The 16,680-nt window shown below is 54.1% G+C and overlaps 1 protein-coding gene across 3 annotated transcripts in view; it reads left to right on the forward strand.

Annotated features, from left to right (window-relative positions):
* MYH14 (myosin heavy chain 14) overlaps positions 1-14,089 on the forward strand; it is an 80,436-nt gene extending 66,347 nt beyond the window's left edge. For all 3 annotated transcript variants that reach the window (XM_054588752.1, XM_054588751.1, XM_054588753.1), the window contains 9 exons: positions 639-851; positions 1,657-1,818; positions 3,112-3,240; positions 3,900-3,988; positions 4,074-4,197; positions 9,255-9,463; positions 11,546-11,654; positions 12,849-13,021; positions 13,379-14,089. In XM_054588752.1, coding sequence (XP_054444727.1) covers positions 639-851; positions 1,657-1,818; positions 3,112-3,240; positions 3,900-3,988; positions 4,074-4,197; positions 9,255-9,463; positions 11,546-11,654; positions 12,849-13,021; positions 13,379-13,532 — 1,362 coding nt within the window. In that variant the 3' untranslated portion in view covers positions 13,533-14,089. The remainder of the gene's footprint in view (positions 1-638; positions 852-1,656; positions 1,819-3,111; positions 3,241-3,899; positions 3,989-4,073; positions 4,198-9,254; positions 9,464-11,545; positions 11,655-12,848; positions 13,022-13,378) is intronic.
* Positions 14,090-16,680: the final 2,591 nt, after the last annotated feature.

A 16,680-nucleotide genomic window follows, 5' to 3' on the forward strand; every position in this document is an offset into this window, starting at 1 on the left:
CAGGGCTGTGTCGAAGAGGGGCTCAGTGCCAGGGGCGTGGGCAGCAGGGAGGCCCCGACACGTCAAGGGACGCGTCTCTGAGGAGGCGACCGGTAACAGAGGTGTGGGGGCAGGGGTCTCTGGGAATTCATAAGCGCAGACCTGTTTCACAGGGTGTATGGGGTTTGTAAGTAATGTACACCTCCCTGAAAAGTCTGGGAACCCCCAGACTGAAAAAAATAGAAGGAGGTAGTGGGGAGTCAGGCAGAAACCAACCCTGACCCGTGTGGAGTCATACCTTCCCCCGGTTCCGCACAGGATTCCCGAGGATATAGTCCCAGTGAAGCAGGCTCACAGTCCAAAGTAGTGCGCGGCGCCTGAGAGTCAGCTGACCTAACAGACTTGAACTGGACTCTCAGGAGCTTCTCATAATAGAACTGCCACGCTTCGGTTCTAAACAAAACGTTTCACAATGACTCAGAATGAGACAGAGGAAGTAGATGCGAGGAAACGTTGAATGAATGAATGAATGAACGAATGAAACAGGATGGGCACATCCACTGGGGGTCTTCTCCCTCTCTCCCAGGACAGATCAGGATCCTGGGCTCCCCCCTCCCCAGGGACCCTGCTTCCCGCGGCTCACTCTCCTTCCGCACCAGGTACATGAGCTGGAGCGAGCCCGCCGGGTGGCAGAGCAGGCGGCCAGTGACCTGCGAACGCAGGTGACAGAGCTGGAGGACGAGTTGACGGCAGCCGAAGACGCCAAGCTGCGCTTGGAGGTGACCGTGCAGGCTCTCAAAGCACAGCACGAGCGTGACCTGCAGGGCCGAGACGAGGCTGGCGAGGAGCGGCGGCGGCAGCTGGCCAAGCAGGTACCGGCAGGCAGGCCCAGCGGGAGGCGGCGGCGCGCCGCGCCGTCCAGCTGGCGCGGGTTTGCAGGCAGCAAGCAGGTCGAAGCCTCGCCCATCCATCTGCTTGCTCCTAGTGTTTCTAACTGAAGACCAGGCTGCTAGCCCACCAGCCTGTCGCTCCCCAGCCCCTCCCGCAGCCTAACCCTATCCCGCCGCACCCCCAACGTTCCCACGCACTCATCACATGCGCGCTGACCAGCTTGGCCACCCCCCTTGACCCGCAGTCCCACTCCTTCATTCACTTACCCTTCCGCCCGCTCCCTCTCTGCACTTTCCTTCATTCCTCTTCAGTCCTTTGGACGGCCAAGGCCGGGTGCGGGGCTGGCAGGGGCGGGTCAGCTCTGAGAGTCACAGGGACCCCTCCGGGCCACGTGGGCCGCAGGCGGGAGCAGGGGAGACTGGAGCTGGGAGGACTGGAAGGAGAAATGGCACGCGTGACCCAGCCTGGGGCTCTCTGGGTGTTTTTATCCTTCCTGGTCCAGCCATGAGTGAAGGCCCACGACGTTGGGGCACTGGGGAGCCCCAGGAGGGCCATGAGCAGGGGAAGGGTAATGCGCGCTCTGATACGGAGACTCTTCTGGAGCCCTGCTGGAATGGGCGGGAGTGGAGGGGGGGCCGGGGGCGGGGAGAGGCAGGGGCAGAAGGAACCCGGCCGCTGGCCGGGGCCGGGGCCGGAGGGTGGGCGTCGTTGTCATTGGCATGTAGTGGGAGCCTGGGCCTCCTGTGCCCTGAGCTCGCCCCTGCCGCCCCCACCCCCCAACGTCAGCTGCGGGATGCAGAGGTGGAGCGGGACGAGGAACGCAAGCAGCGCGCTCTGGCGGTGGCCGCGCGCAAGAAGCTGGAGGCCGACCTGGAGGAGCTGAAGGCCCAGATCTCGGCGGCGGGGCAGGGCAAGGAGGAGGCGGTGAAGCAGCTGCGCAAGATGCAGGTGAGGGGCGGGGCTTAGCCCGTCCGGGGCGGGGCCGGAGCTCGGGGATGGGCGGCCCCACCGCCAATCCGGGAGACCCGCTGGCCTCTCCCGCTCCACCCCGCCAGCGGCACCCAGAGGAGTCGCCATCCTTCTGAACAGTCAAGCCCAAAGGCTCACTTGGTTCTTTTAATATTTTTATCCGGCCCCGGGGATGAGGGGGGATATTGGTGATGAGGGAGCCCGTGCCTAGGGAGGGAGGAGGTGTATGGGAAGCCTCTATGCCTTCTGCCCAATATTGCTGTAAACCTAAAACTGCTCTAAAAAGCCAAGTCTTTAAAAAAAGGAAAAAAGTATAGAACCGGGCTGTCCAATACAGTGGGCACCAGCCCAGGGTGGCTATTGGGCATGTATAACGTGGGGGGGGGGGGTCCAAAATCCTAACTGCACACTGGATTATGAAGGCTTAGTACAAAAAAAAAAAAAGGTAAAAATATCTCAATAATTTTTGGGTTATTATCCATGGAAATAACATTTTGGCTATCTTAGGCTAAATTAGTGTTGAAACTCATTTCCCCTCTTTCTTTTCCCCTTTCTCACGTGGCTCCTAGACTATGTCCACAGCACCGGCCTCGCAGTGTGTTTCCACTGGGCGGCACGGGCCTAGCAAGGCCCCTCCCAGAAAGTCAAAACGGCCGCTCTGTCCTCCCCGAGAGAAACCCCCTAACCCTGAAAGGCGGTTATGACCAAGCACGAGCTGTTGAAACACTGACGATTGTCCTACTATTCTCAAGCCCGCTGCTGTCCTCAGTATAGGGTTTTAATCGCTATGCACTATTCTGTTGTAAAGATACGGAGTGGGCTTTTAAATGGTGGTCTGTGCTTCAGTTTTCCTGTTTTAAGCCATTCGAAAACCTCCACCGGCCAGCTGGGGAAGAAAACAGATCCCCCCTCAACGGGCCTTGGGAGGATTAAAGGAACCAGTTTGTGTATGAAACGGGGCCCGGCCCAAGGCAAACATCAGCGAGGGTGTACCATCACGATGATGTCTGCACAGTCCAAATGTCACCGTTTTCGGCTTGCGTTCATTTTAAGGGACTGCTTTTTGAAAGAGGCGGCAGCTGCGACCCAGAGACGGGGAGGGCTGGTTTAAGGTCGCGCCGCAAGCCGCTGGGGGCGGGAGGGGAAGTCCAGGTCTGCAGGGCTGGGGCCGGGGAGCCCTGGAGCGCCCCGAGGGCTGCCGCGAGGGCGGGGCGGGGGTGCTCCCCGTGAGTCAGGACCCGGCTGACCCGCACCCTCGCTGCTTCTGCCCAGGCCCAGATGAAGGAGCTGTGGCGCGAGGTGGAGGAATCGCGCAACTCCCGGGAGGAGATCTTCGCCCAGAACCGGGAGAGTGACAAGCGTCTTAAAGGCCTGGAGGCGGAGGTGCTGCGGCTGCAAGAGGTGAAGCAAGGAGGGGCGGGGCACCGGGTGGAAAGTGGGGGTGAAAGTGGGCTGAGCCCCGGGGGGCGGGGGGCGCCTCCGCCAGGCCCGGCGGCCTTGGGGAGCCCTGGGAGACTTCTGAGCAGGAGACCCGGGGTCTGCCCGGGGGCCTGGCAGACGGTGGCCCCCAGTGAGGGAGCTGGAGGCAGGGGAGCAGGAAGGCGGCGGAGAGAGGGTGAGCCCCGAGTCCGGGCTGGGGGGACACGGAGGGAGGGCAAGGCAGGCGGAGTGAAGGGGCGGGAGGCGCATGGCTGTGGGTCGTCAGGGGTCAGAGGAGTGAGGAGAGGCCTGGGGGTCTGGCCACCGTGACTGGGGCAACCGCCAGGGGGAGCAGGTTTGACAGGTGATGCTGGAGCTCGCGGAGGAGGTGCTGAGGGGGAGGGGCCTGGGGGCGCGGCGCCAGGGGTGGACAGGGCTCAGGAGCCCAGTGAGCCTTCGATTTAGGAGACTTCGGTCTGTAGACTGAGGTTCACACCAAAGTCACCCAGGAACGGCATGTTCACGTGCGGTGGGGGAAAGAAGGCCGAGACACTTGAGTGTGAGAGGCAGGGAGGCTGGTGCCCAGCAGCCGTCCCCCGCCCCTGCCGGGCTCTGCTGACCACCCCCTCCATCCACCGCAGGAACTGGCCGCTTCGGACCGCGCCCGCCGGCAGGCCCAGCAGGAACGGGACGAGATGGCGGATGAGGTGGCCAACGGCAGCCTTAGCAAGTGAGTGGCCCACGGAAATGCGGGGCACGGGGCCCTCCTCTGGCCGTCCTGCCATCTCACCCGCCCCGTGGGCATGTTCTCCTAGGGCAGCCATTCTGGAGGAGAAGCGTCAGCTGGAGGGGCGCCTGGGGCAGGTGGAGGAGGAGCTGGAGGAGGAGCAGAGCAACGCGGAGCTGCTCAACGACCGCTACCGCAAGCTGCTCCTGCAGGTGAGCGCGCACGCGCCTCCGCCTCCGGTCGCCCCGCCAGCCCGGCACCCCCTCCTGGGACCGGGCCTCCAGTCCTCTCACTCAACAGACATTGGAAAAGGGAATGTTTGAGTTGGGTTTTGAAGGCTGAATAGAAGTTCTCAAGGAAGGGGGAGGTATTGATGCCTCCATTCACTTGTATTTAGGAGGCTTCTTGAGGGCTGAATCCAGAGATGAACTATGTGGGGTCTCTGTCCTCAGAGTTCTCGGGGAAAGAGACATGGAACTATAGTGTCACATTTTAGGGTGTCATGTGTGACAAGAGATGTATTCTGAGCCGGAGGGAGGGAGGTAGAGTAAGAGAGCGAGTGAGAGAGAGAGACAGGTCTCTGCAACAGTCACAAGAAGGCATTAGGAATTTGGAAGAAAGGACATTTGACTGTGTTGTTTTTTTTTTATTTTTCTAATGCATTCATTGGTTGCTTCTTGTATGTGCCCTGACCAGGGACTGAATCTGCAACCTTGGCCTACTGGGATGGTGCTCTAACCTTCTGAGCTTCCCAGCCGAGGCCTGGCTGGGGTTCTCAAGCATAAGGAGGAGCTAGGCAGACAGAGAAAAGCATATTTTCATTTGTCTATTTATTTATAAAATATTTTCTGAGGCTTCTAGAGGCCCAGGTCTTATTCTGGCTGATGTGGGGACCTGGAGATGGAGCATTTCAGGTCTCTGTGCTCAAGGGCATCCTAGTGTCATGGAGGAGACAGACCACCTCAGTACAGAAATTCTGATGAGCACAGAGGAAGCACAAGAGACTGTGAGACCTTAGACGGGACACTGACCTAGCCTGGAGGCTGGGGGCTATCAGGAAAGACTTCCTGATGGAGGTGATGCCCAAGGAGGTCTTGTAAGAAGCTAAGAGTTTGCCAGACAGCAGAGGGCTGGGATTTCCAAAGAGAGACCTATGTTTCCATTATTTCATTAATTTTTTTTTTTTTTTTTTTTTTTAGATTTAACTTATTTTTAGAAAGGGAGGAGGGGAGGGAGAAAGAAAGGGAGAGAAACATCAATGTGCAAGAGATACATCTATTGGTTGCCTCTCCCATGCCCCCAACTAGGGACCTGGCCTGCAACCCAGATATGTGCCCTGACTGGGAATCAAACCTATAACCTTTGGGTTTGCTGGCTGGCGCTCAATCCGCTGATCCACACCAGCCAGGGCTCATTAATTTTTAAAGACAGATTTTGAGGCCTCCCATGAGCCATGCCCTGACACTGCTGGGTGCTCAAAGAGGAAGAACCCTTGAGGAGTCCACAGGACGATACAGCTCGCACTTGGACTGAACTCCCAGTCACCTACAGTGCCCTGCACACTGGTCCCTGGCTAACTCAGACCTTATCTCTAACCCTTTTCCCCTTAGTCCACTCTGCTTCAACCATACCAGCCTCCTTACTGTTCCTTGATGGTGCCACGGTTATTCCTACCTCAGGGCCTTTGCTGGTATTGTTCCCTCCTTCTAGAAAGCTCTTCTTACAGGCTGTCACGTGCCTCACTCCCTCAAAACATCCCTGACAACCCTGTGTGAAACAGCCACTCTCCCTTCCATAATTTCCCATAATTTCCCTCTCTCTGCTTTAATTTCCTTTGTGTCACTTACCACTACCTGGCATTATATTATGTATTTACCTGTTTGTCTATTGTCTGTTTCCCCAACAGAGTGTAAGCACCTTAAGAGCAGGACCTCTGTCTGAGTTTTGTTCACTGTTATAGCCCCAGTACCTAAAACACTCCTGAGTGTTCATTATGAATAAAATGATCGAGCCAATACATGCTCTAATGGAAGGAGTATAGGACTCTACAACCATATATTGAATGATGTGACTTAACCCAACCCATGACCCTGGCTGTTAGTGAAATGGAGAGCCTTTTAAGAAATCGAAACTTAAAAAGACACAAAAAGGAATTCACAAGAAAATAGCAAATATTGAAGGCAGGCAAAGAAGATCCAACATATAGATAATAGGAGTCCCCAGATAGGAAAGGCAAAGGAACAAATAACCAAAAATCATACATAGCGAAACAAAAGTTTGACATATTAGAAGCTACATATTAGAAGAGTACACTGTGCCTGACTTGTAAAAACTGATACCGAGACAGATTCTAGGAAAACTACTGGACATGTAAGAGAAGAAAAAGTATCCTTTAGCCATTCAGGAAACAATGAGTAAGTGATATATAAGGAAAAGAAAATTAGATTATCATCAGATATATTTTTTTAATTTAAATATCTCACCTGAGGATATGTTTTATTGATTTTAGAGAGAGAGGAAGGGAGGGAGGGAGAGAAATGTCAATGTGAGAGATACATTGATTGGTTGCCTCCAGTAGGTGCCCTGACCAGAGATAGAAGCTGCAGCCTAGGTATGTATTCTGACCAGGAATCGAACCATCAACCTTTTGATATATGGGATGGCTCTCCAAACAAAAAAGCCACCTAGCCAGGGCAGTATTTTTTTGACAACAGACTTTATGCTGGAAGAAAGTGGAGGGATATATTTAAGCTGCTCAAAGAAAGCAAATGGATTTCTTACCAAGCAGGACTTACTTTCAAGTATAAAGGATACGAATAGGCGGTCAGCGTGGAGGAATGTGAAAAACTATCAGTTCTCAAAGTGTGGCCCCAACACCAACAGTGTCATGGCCCCAGCCAAGCTCAAGTGAGCGAGAAATTCCAGGGCTGGGGCCCAGCCAGCTGTTTTAACAAGCCCTCCCGGTGCTCCGAGAACCACCACCCTGGAGAGCCGGGTTCACGCGGTCAGAATCACTGGACAGGCACCAGCACGGTAGCCAAGAGCATACAGTTTACTTATAGTTCTGAGACCAAGTGAAGGCTAAAAAGGAGTAAGAAAGATAACAGCTAGATGCTGTTATGTGCAGTACCACTATTTTTTTAAATAGAAAGAATGGAAAAGTAGGCAAAAAATTATTATCATACAGTAATTATATTGGCAGTGATTGTATTCACATTGTGCTTCTGAGACCATTGTGTATATAATGAAGGATAAAGTATGTGGTTAAAGACAGAATATTCTGTCATCACCTGTGTCTACCCTCTCAGGATTCTCAACATGTTAAGAGTCCAGATATAAATGTCACAGGGAGGAAGTTAAGTTAAAAACAAAACAAACAAATAAACAAACAAAACCCAGCCCTGGCTGGTGTGGCTCAGTGGGTTGAGTGTCATCTTGCAAACCAAAAGATTGCTGGTTCAATTCCCGGTCAGGGCACATGCCTGGGTTGCAGGTTCAGTTCTTGGTCAGGGCGCTGATGAGAGGCAGCCGATCAATGTATCTCTCTCGTATCAATGTTTCTCTCCCTCTGTTTCTCCTTCAATTCCCCTCTCTCTAAAAATAAATAAATAAAATCTTTTTAAAAAGCACTTGGGAGTCAACCTGGACTGGCTTCTGCTGGCCCCAAAAGGAACAATTTGAGCTTCAACAAGGATAATAATCGCAGTTGCTTTAAACCCACCAAATCTGTCTTAAATCCATGCGTTCACCATGGTATTTTTAAAAATTAGTCACTGTTTTCCTGGCCGGGTGGCTGAGTTGGTTAGAGCGTCATCCTGTACACCAAAAGGCTGTGGGTTCGACCCCCAGGCAGGCGCATACAAGACGCAACCAATAAGTGCATAAATAAGTGGGACAGCAAATCGATGTTTCTGTCTCTTCCTTCCTCGCTCTCTCTCTCAAATTAATTTTCAAAAGTTAAAAAAAGGACATAGATATAATTTTTTAATTGGCAGGATTCAACTATAGGCTCTAGGGACAAACCTTTGCGTGATAAAACTTGGAAGAGGGGCGAGGAGGTGATCACCCTAAAAGCCGGGAAAGCGTGCTGTTCCAGCGGGTGGGAGGGCTTGCTATCAGGATGGTATGTGTGGGCGCTTCTGGACTTGCCGCCTTCTGTTTCTTGACCTGAGAGGTGGTGGCAATGGTGTTCTGCTTGAATTAACCCAGGAAGCCATATATTTGATCAGTTTTTTACTTTATCACAGTTTTACTCTCCAATTAGAGCTTTAAAAAAAAAAAAAGAAAAGGAAATGCTAATTACCACATCGATGAGTTCCTGTGAGGGTGATACAAAGTATGAATCAGAATGGATCTGACTCACACCCATGTTTCCAGCGCAGGGCGTCACTCGAGGACGAGCTGAATAAATAAGCGGGAGTTGTTATTGGGGGTGTGTTTACGTGTTCTCCGTGTAGTAGCTACTGTTCATTTAGCCGGCATTTCTCCAAATGATCCTGCATCTCACTCAGAAGCACCTGAGGTGCTTGTTAAAAAAGTGCATCCACAGACCCTGCTCCGCACCTGCTGAAGCACCATCTCTGGAGGGTAGGGTTGCTCTGTCTGCATGTTTTCTCAAAAGTTCCCTGTTGCCAAAACAAAAACAAAAACAAAAAACAAGTGTGGTAACCCTTCAGATAGACTCATTCACAGTCAGAGGTAGACTTTATAGCATTTAAACAAGTTAAATCCATCCTCTGGTTGTGATAGTCTTGTGGACTTATTAAAATAGCAAAAATCTATCCAAAAGGTTAAAATCCAGGGCTGGCCCCTGACCGGTGTGGCTCAGCCAGTGGGAGCATCATCATGCAAAGTGAAAGGTTGCTGGTTCAGTTCCTGGTCAGGGCACGTGCCTGGGTTGTGGGTTCGGTCCCCATTGACTGCACATATGAGAAGATCAGCTAAACGATGTTTCTCTCCTTTTCTTTTTCCGTTCCTTCTCCTCTCTCTAAAAATAAAGAAATAAAACCTTTTTAAAAAATGGTCCCAGCTATCAGGACCATAATTTAAAAACAAAACAAAACAAAAAAAACCCCAGGGCTGGTTATTTCTGCTAGCTGATAAGTCAGTTAGGAAAAATACATACTCACATGTGTTTAAGAATTTTGTATGCATCAGGCTTTATGCTCTGCACACAATCATCAACTCACTTAACTCTGGGTGCCTGGATTTACCTGCCACCTTCCCTCTGAGGCTGCAGCATGACACCCTGCCTTTCTCACTGCTGCAGGTGGAGTCACTGACCACAGAGCTGTCTGCTGAGCGCAGTTTCTCAGCTAAGGCGGAGAGCGGGCGGCAGCAGCTGGAGCGGCAGATCCAGGAGCTCCGGGAGCGCCTGGGCGAGGAGGACGCTGGGGCCCGGGCCCGCCAGAAGATGACCATCGCTGGCCTTGAGTCCAAGCTGGCCCAGGCTGAGGAGCAGCTGGAGCAGGAGTCCAGGTGGGTGGGGGAGGGGTGCGCAGCTGGAGGGTGATGCCCACATTCCAATCAAGATGAAGGGGAGTCGTGTTACAAACACCTGGTTTGGAAACATCCAGAGGCATTAGAATATCAGTGGTGGCTGATTTCCTGTATCATTTAAGATGCTTTGGACTACAAGTACCCACACCTCCATCACAAGTATGATCTAAATAGTAATGTAGCAGTTAGTTACAGCTGCATAACAAACCATCCTAAAACTTAGTGGCTTACAATACCAACTGTTTCCCTGAAACTGATATAATTTTATTAACCAATGCCACCCCAATAAATTCAGTTAAGAGTTAGCATTTACAACATGCATAATAAGGTTGAACACATTTTCATGTGCTTACTGGCATTTTGGATATCCTCTTTTGTGAAACAAATGCCTGCTTAAGTCTTTTGCCCATTTAAAACAACAATAACTGTTTTCTTATAATATTTTTAAAAAATCCTCACCTGTGGATATGTTTATTGATTTTAGAGAAAGAGGAAGGAAGGAAGGAGGGAGGGGGAGAGAGAGAGAGGACAGAGATGTGAGAGAGAAACATCGATTGGTTGCCTTCTACACGTGCCCTGACTAGGGATTGAACCAGCAACCTTTTGGCATACAGAATGACTCTCCAACCAACTGAGCCAGCTGGCCAGGGCAACAACGGTTTATTATTGCTGATGAGTCTTTGGACTGGCTGGTAGGGTCTACGGATCTGAGCCTAGGGGGTCTCACTCACACATCTCTGTTCACCTGAGGGGGAGCTAGGTGGCTTGGCTGATCTTGGCCGGGCTCTCTGGTGTCTGAGGTCCCACCTGGAACCACTAGGCTCACTTGTCTCTGCTCCAGGCTGGCCCAGGATTTTTCACATGGCAGAGTCAAGCTTCCAAAAGTGAGGGAAAGTGTTCAGGCTTCTCGGGGCCTAGACTCAGAACTGGTACAATGTCACTTCTGTTGCATCCTGTTGCTAAAGCATGTCACATGGCCAGCTCAGGCTTAAGGAAACAGAGAAATAGACTCTACCTCTTGATGAGAGCAGCTGCAAAGTTATATTGGATATGGATACAGGAAGGAGTGACAGTTGAAGCCATTTTTGTCATCAGTTTATCACAAAGGATTTCTTCTGCTAGCACGACAAGGAGCTGGGTGGCTGAAGAATGGCTGGGCTCTGGGTCAGTGTCTCGGTAGTTCCCTTGTTCTTTCCCTCATGGTCACAAAATGGCTGCGCTTGAAACCAGCATCACACCCATACATCCATGTAAAAGCCAGGAAACAGCCGTCGAGTTTTCCACCTCCAGCCTTTGGAAAAACCAGGAACACCCTCCAGTGTTCCCAGTTAAGACTCACTCTGCTGCCCTGGCCTGCGTGGCTCAGTTGGTTGGAGAGTTGTCCTGTAACTGAAAGGTTGTGGGTTTGATCCTTGGTCCAGGTGTGTATGGGAGGCAACCAATCGATGCTTCTCTGTCGCTTTGATGTTTTTCTCTCTCCCTTCCCCTCTCTCTAAAAAGCAATGAAGAAATGTCCTTGGGTGAGGATAAAAAATAAAAATTAAAAAAAAGAACCACTGTGCTAATAAAACTAACAGAATGCTTACCACTAATCCTAATAAGTGTCGCTATTTCAGCGCAGTAGATTTTTCTACACGCAATACTATTCAGTAACAAAAATAACAGTTTCCATTGAGGACTTACTATGTCAGACGCTGGACTCTGGTACTTGTAGACACATATATGGGCCACACAATCCTTGTGAGAGAAAGCCCATTGTTATTCCTCTATTATATCCAGGAAATCTTAGGCTAAGATAGGCTATAAATCTTGAATGTCAGATCTGTAATTCAGTTCCTCTACCATTGTTGGGTGGAGATGAGTTTTTTTTAATACCAAAGAGTATATAAGGCTCCCTTTTGCATTCATTCATTCAACAAACATGTGCTGAGAGTGTACTGCTTACGCTCTCCCGCCCGGGCACTGGGGCAACAATGAAGGATGAGACAGGGAGGTCGTGGTCTAGCGGGGTGCCCCACCTGAGCTAGACTCCGGAGTTCTCTTGACCTGTCTGCTCTTCAGGGAGCGCATCCTCTCAGGCAAGCTGGTGCGCAGAGCCGAGAAGCGCCTTAAGGAAGTGGTGCTCCAGGTGGAGGAGGAGCGGAGGCTGGCCGACCAGCTCAGGGACCAGGTGAGCCTCCAGGGAGCGCGGGGGCGGGGCACCGACCGACTGGGAATAGCAGCCCACTTCCCTGGAGGTAGGGAGTTTCCATCACAAGAGGCAGCGCGCAGGCACCGCCCTGGAAGTGAGTGCGCCCGGGCCTTGGTGCCATTGCTGCGGGAGCTGGGATCAAGGGCTTTGAGACCCATAAACTCTGGCATCTGGGAAAGCTGAGCTTTCTAGAAGTTGAGACAGCCAAGGAGAGTTTAGGCCAGGGCTTCCATAACCACATGTAGTGTTTATTGGGTGCTCTCAATGCGTCAGTCGCTCTGCTCAACACACACTGTGTAGTAGTACATTTATTTCTCATCAGAACCCGATGGTAGCGTAGTTCTTTCCCTCTGGTACTCAGGTGAGAAAACCGAGGCACAGTAAGGTGAAGTATCTTGCTCAAAATTATTTAGCCAGAAAGCGATTGAGCCAGGGGTCAAACCCCAGCCCTGGCTGCTGAGTCTACGCTCTTAATTTTTGAGCAGTTACTGAATCCCGAGCTCTGCGCCAGCTGCTTTTAAAAAACTACACGCTTGCATTCTCTCACCAGCCCGATTTGCCACGTGAGGACTCAGGAACTTTAAAAGGGGACGTAATTGGCACCAAAGTCACAGTTAGTAGAGACAGAGCCTGGATCGGATCCCAGGTCTGTCTGACTCTAGATGGCACTGCCGTGCCCTTAAAAGCTCAGCCGTACTTCGTGTACCATTCATTCCACAACAACCGCTGAGCACCCACTATGCGCTGGGCGCTGGGCTAGGCACTGGGGATAGGGCTGTGGGTGAGACGGAGGTGCCTGCCCTCACGGAACTCACATGTTCAGCAAAGAAAAAAAGCCACAAGAAACCAGTAAGCAAGCAAAAGTAATTCCAGATTGTGACAAGGCCTATGAAGAAAAAAGGGAATAAAGAGCAAGGGAGACACAGAGAATTGGGGACTCCTCTCTTAGGAGGTGACCTTTGAATTGAGACCTGAAGGGTAAGGAAGAGCCAGGCAGAGGGCACAGCAGGTACAAAGGCCCTGGGGTACGGAAATGAGCTTGGTGACTTTGGAGCCCAAAGATTACTGGTTTGGCCAGAGAGAAGAATAGGGTGGGGGCGCAGGTTGAGCGATGAGAATGAGGGGTGCAGGTGGCACCCCAAGATGTGACCCGGCCTCCCCGCTCCCCCCAAGATGGAGAAGGGGAACCTTCGAGTGAAGCAGCTGAAGCGGCAGGTGCAGGAGGCCGAGGAGGAGGCGTCCAGGGCTCAGGCAGACCGTAGAAGGCTGCAGCGGGAGCTGGATGACGTCACGGAGACCGCCGAGTCCTTGAACCGCGAGGTGACCACCTTGAGGAACCGGCTCCGGTACGTTCGGCCGCCCAGTGCAGGCACAGCCTCCCTCCACCGGCCCCATCTCCCCCTCTCGCTGTCCCCCGCCCTTTCTGTCCCCATCTCTCTGCCCCCATTCCCTCTGCCTGTCTTTCCCTCCATATCTCTTTGTTCCTCTGTCTCCCTCATTCTCTGTTCCTCTGTCCTCATCTCTCTGTCCCTCTGTCCCCTCATCTCTCTCTGTCCCCACCCTTGTCCTCCGCCCATCTCCCTCCATTTCTCCTGTCTCATCTCTCCCCTCTCATTATCCTTCTCCACACCCGCCTCTCTCTCTCTTTCCTCTCTGCTCCCTTCACTTAATCTCTGTCTCCTGGTCTCTCCTCCTCCCCACAGACGCGTCCCCCTCACCTTCACCACGCGCACCGTGCGCCAGGTCTTCCGACTGGAGGAGGGTGTGGCATCAGACGAGGAGGCCGAGGAGGCCGAGCCGGGGTCTGGACCGCAGCCCCCCGAGGCTGAGGCGTCCCCAGAAGCGCAGCCCCAGTGACCCGTCCCTGTTCCCAACCGTCAGCCCCTCCCTCCCCGGTCCTGGCAGGTGCTGGTCCCACGAACCCACCCTGTGGCTTCTTGCACTTTGGAAATGGCGCCACCTGCTGGCACCACAGCACTTACCAACCCCACCCCAGAGGGGCCCCCCACACCAGACCTCCTGTAAACACAGAGGAGCCGCGGAGCGGGGAGGCAGGGACCGGGGCTTTCTCCCTGGAGTGGAAATTCAGGTGTAGTTGGCACGCTGTGGTCCCCTACAGCTCCCGTCCTTCCTTCGGGTGTTAACGGTTTTTATTAGGAAGGGAGCCTGGCTCCCCAGCCCTCCTCAGCCAGGGCTGCCCGCGGCCCTCCTCCTCTGCCCCTCCCTCTCCCCGGACGCCACGGCCTTTGGTCCTTGCAGAGGGGCAGGATAAGGGGGCCTGTATCGTCCCCTCTCCCCGGGCCCTGCCCTTCCTTCGGGTTGCTCTTGTGTGATCACAGTTCAGTGGGAGTCCCTGCAGGGGCTGGGAGAGTCTCCCTGGCCCTCCAGCCTCCGGCTCTGGCAGAAATAAACTCCAGCCCTGACTGGACCTGCTGGGGTGGCATGTGTTCCTGTGGCGGTAGTGGGGGGTGGGAGGGTGTCTCTGATGGGTCCAGACGGGCACCGACTCCGTCCGCCTGCCGGGGCCACAGGTGGGGCAGTCTGCTGGTTCTGATCACAGCTGACCAGTGTCGGGGGGCCGCCCGGGTACTGGGCATTTCCCCTCCCCCAACCCCCTCCCTCTGAGGTATTGCCCCCGTTGCACAGATGAGGAGACTGAGGCTCAGAGCCGCAACGTCCCTCCCTCCAAACCTCCCAGTCCGTGAGTGACGGAAGAGGTGCTTGCTGTACTCTCAGGTCTTTGCAAAACAGAGACAGCAGTGACTTTGTTGAGTCTGTGACCCATTTATTTAGCTGGGCCAAACATGGGACGTTTGTCTCCACCCCCAGCACAACCACGAGAGGCGAGGAGCCCATTGCTTTTCAGCACCCAGGACAGCACCTGGCTCCTCGTCGGCTTTCACGTGTTTGCTGAATGACTAGATCACGCGGTCCTGGCCTTTCAAGAGTGCCAAAACTAGCCCAGAGAGGTTGAGGGACGTGCCCAAGGACACACAGCCACCACGACGTTGAACCCATGCAGGCTGGCTTCCTAGTCAGCGATATGGAGCGCGCTGCCCGTGGCCCCTGGATCCCCACTGGAGCCAGGTCCTCTCCCCGCGCCAGACTAGTCATCCTCACTCAGGAGCTCACCCAGGTGCCCTCAGACTTCCCAGCCAGGCGCGTAGGCAGGCCCTCACCCCAAACCGCAAGGTGGGAGCCGGTGATCAAAAGGATGTCTGGGCCCCCAAAGTGGACACGCCTGCCACTTTAATCTGACCCCTGCTCTTGAAGACCCAGCCCCCCTGTCTGCCCTCAAAGCTCCCCAGCCCCAACCGGGAGGCCTTCCCAGCACGCAGACAGGACACAACTTTTAAATGAAAAGGAAACTTTAATTTTGGTGGGGAATGAGAGGGTGGGTGGAAGGGGGCATGACACTTTTTCTTTGGGGGGGTGACATGCGGCAGCTTCTGCGTTGGGCGGTTCATGCACCCAGGGTGGGCGTGGGGGAGGCTTGGGGGAGAGGCCGTGCCGACCCCTCCCTCCCTGCCCTGGGGGTGGGCTGAGAAGACCCGCCGTTAGCACCAGAGTTGGACGATTTGCAGACCTCCCCTCCCCTCACTGACTCCGGACGCCCGCCCCCATCCCTGAGAGCGCCCCCCTCGCCACTCCCCCCGCTGCGCGTGGACAGGCCAGGCCCGTCCCACCCACGTTTGAGTGAGAGAAACTTATTGCTGTGTGTGTTGGGGAGGGGGAGCCGCTGAGCTCAGGAGGCCCCCCGCCATTCCTTCCTCCCCGATCGCCCCGCCCCCGCCCCGTGCCCGTGCGTTCCCGGAGCGCAGGAGCGGCGCGACATGCGTGTGGGGAGCGCGTCATGCAGCGCATGCGTGTAGTTGCGGGCACCCTGGCGGCCGGGGGGGTGGGAAAGGGGAGCGGGACTTGGAAGTCGTCCCTTTAGCTCGCTCGCTCTCCCTCCCCGAATCCCACACTGTTTATTGATCTGGGGGATGAGAATCACGTTTTGTAGAGGCTTATAATGACCGTGGTTCTTGTTTAAAAGCTAAACTAAAAAGCTGGGTACGTGTGGCAGATTGGCGAGCAGGGGGGAGACGTTGGGAAGAGGTCTGTACCCTTTGGAAAAGATCCTCACCCCATTTTTCCCCCGCACCGTTTGGCTTCCGTGAGGGTCTGGGGAATCTGGGGGGCTTTTTTTTTTTTAAGAAGTTAAACCCTTTGGCAATATAATCAGTCCCCACCCCCATACCCTGGTGTCTGGAGCCCCTAGCCCTTTGCCCCGCCCCGCTCCCCGCAGAACCTGCCCCACCCCTCACCCCTGATTCGCCAGGGCTTAGGGTCCGAGGGAAGGATGGGGGGGGACTCAAAATGCCCCTTGCATAGGAATCGTTGCATCAAGAATCGTGCTCAGTGACACCCTCCCCGACCCTCGGATGGGGAATTTGGGGGGGGGGTGTTCCTGAGGCTGTGGGAGCAGAGGGAGAAAGGTTGCTAATTCTGTGGACCCCCGGCTCCAAAAGGGGGGGTCCTCTAAGGATTCTGGGACCGGTGTGGTCTCCGGGCGTGGGGGAGGTAGCGCATCCTTGAGCCAGGATGGGATATGAGAAGTGATTTTCCACCCACGGGCGTGGCAGGGCGAGGAACGCCTGGGAACGGCGGGCTGGGGCGCCAGCCCGAGTGGGTAGGTTGTCGCTTCCTAAGCTTCTGATGTTCCAGTGTCCGTCCACTCGGGCACAGTCTCTACCGTAAATGGAGACACTTCTGGCCTAAACAAATGCTGTTCTGGCCCAGCAGTCATATCTGGAGTTCCCGGCCTAGGCGCGAAGTGCCATGAAAGACCAAACCTTTCGAGCGTTTGTCCTCACGCTGCCTAAAACCTCAGCACGCCGGCAGAGGCACAAACACGACCCTCTGGGAGACAGTGGTGTCCGCGAAGAGGGTGCCATTTCAGGGAAGACGCTGGTGGGGGACGGGGTTGGGCATACGAAAGGGGGTGCCCTGGAAAGGTCAG

The sequence above is a fragment of the Pteronotus mesoamericanus genome, unplaced genomic scaffold, assembly GCF_021234165.1.
Source record: "Pteronotus mesoamericanus isolate MK-2021 breed Mesoamerican mustached bat unplaced genomic scaffold, CSHL_Meso_final scaffold_137, whole genome shotgun sequence".
In the NCBI taxonomy this organism is placed as follows: Eukaryota; Metazoa; Chordata; class Mammalia; order Chiroptera; family Mormoopidae; genus Pteronotus; species Pteronotus mesoamericanus.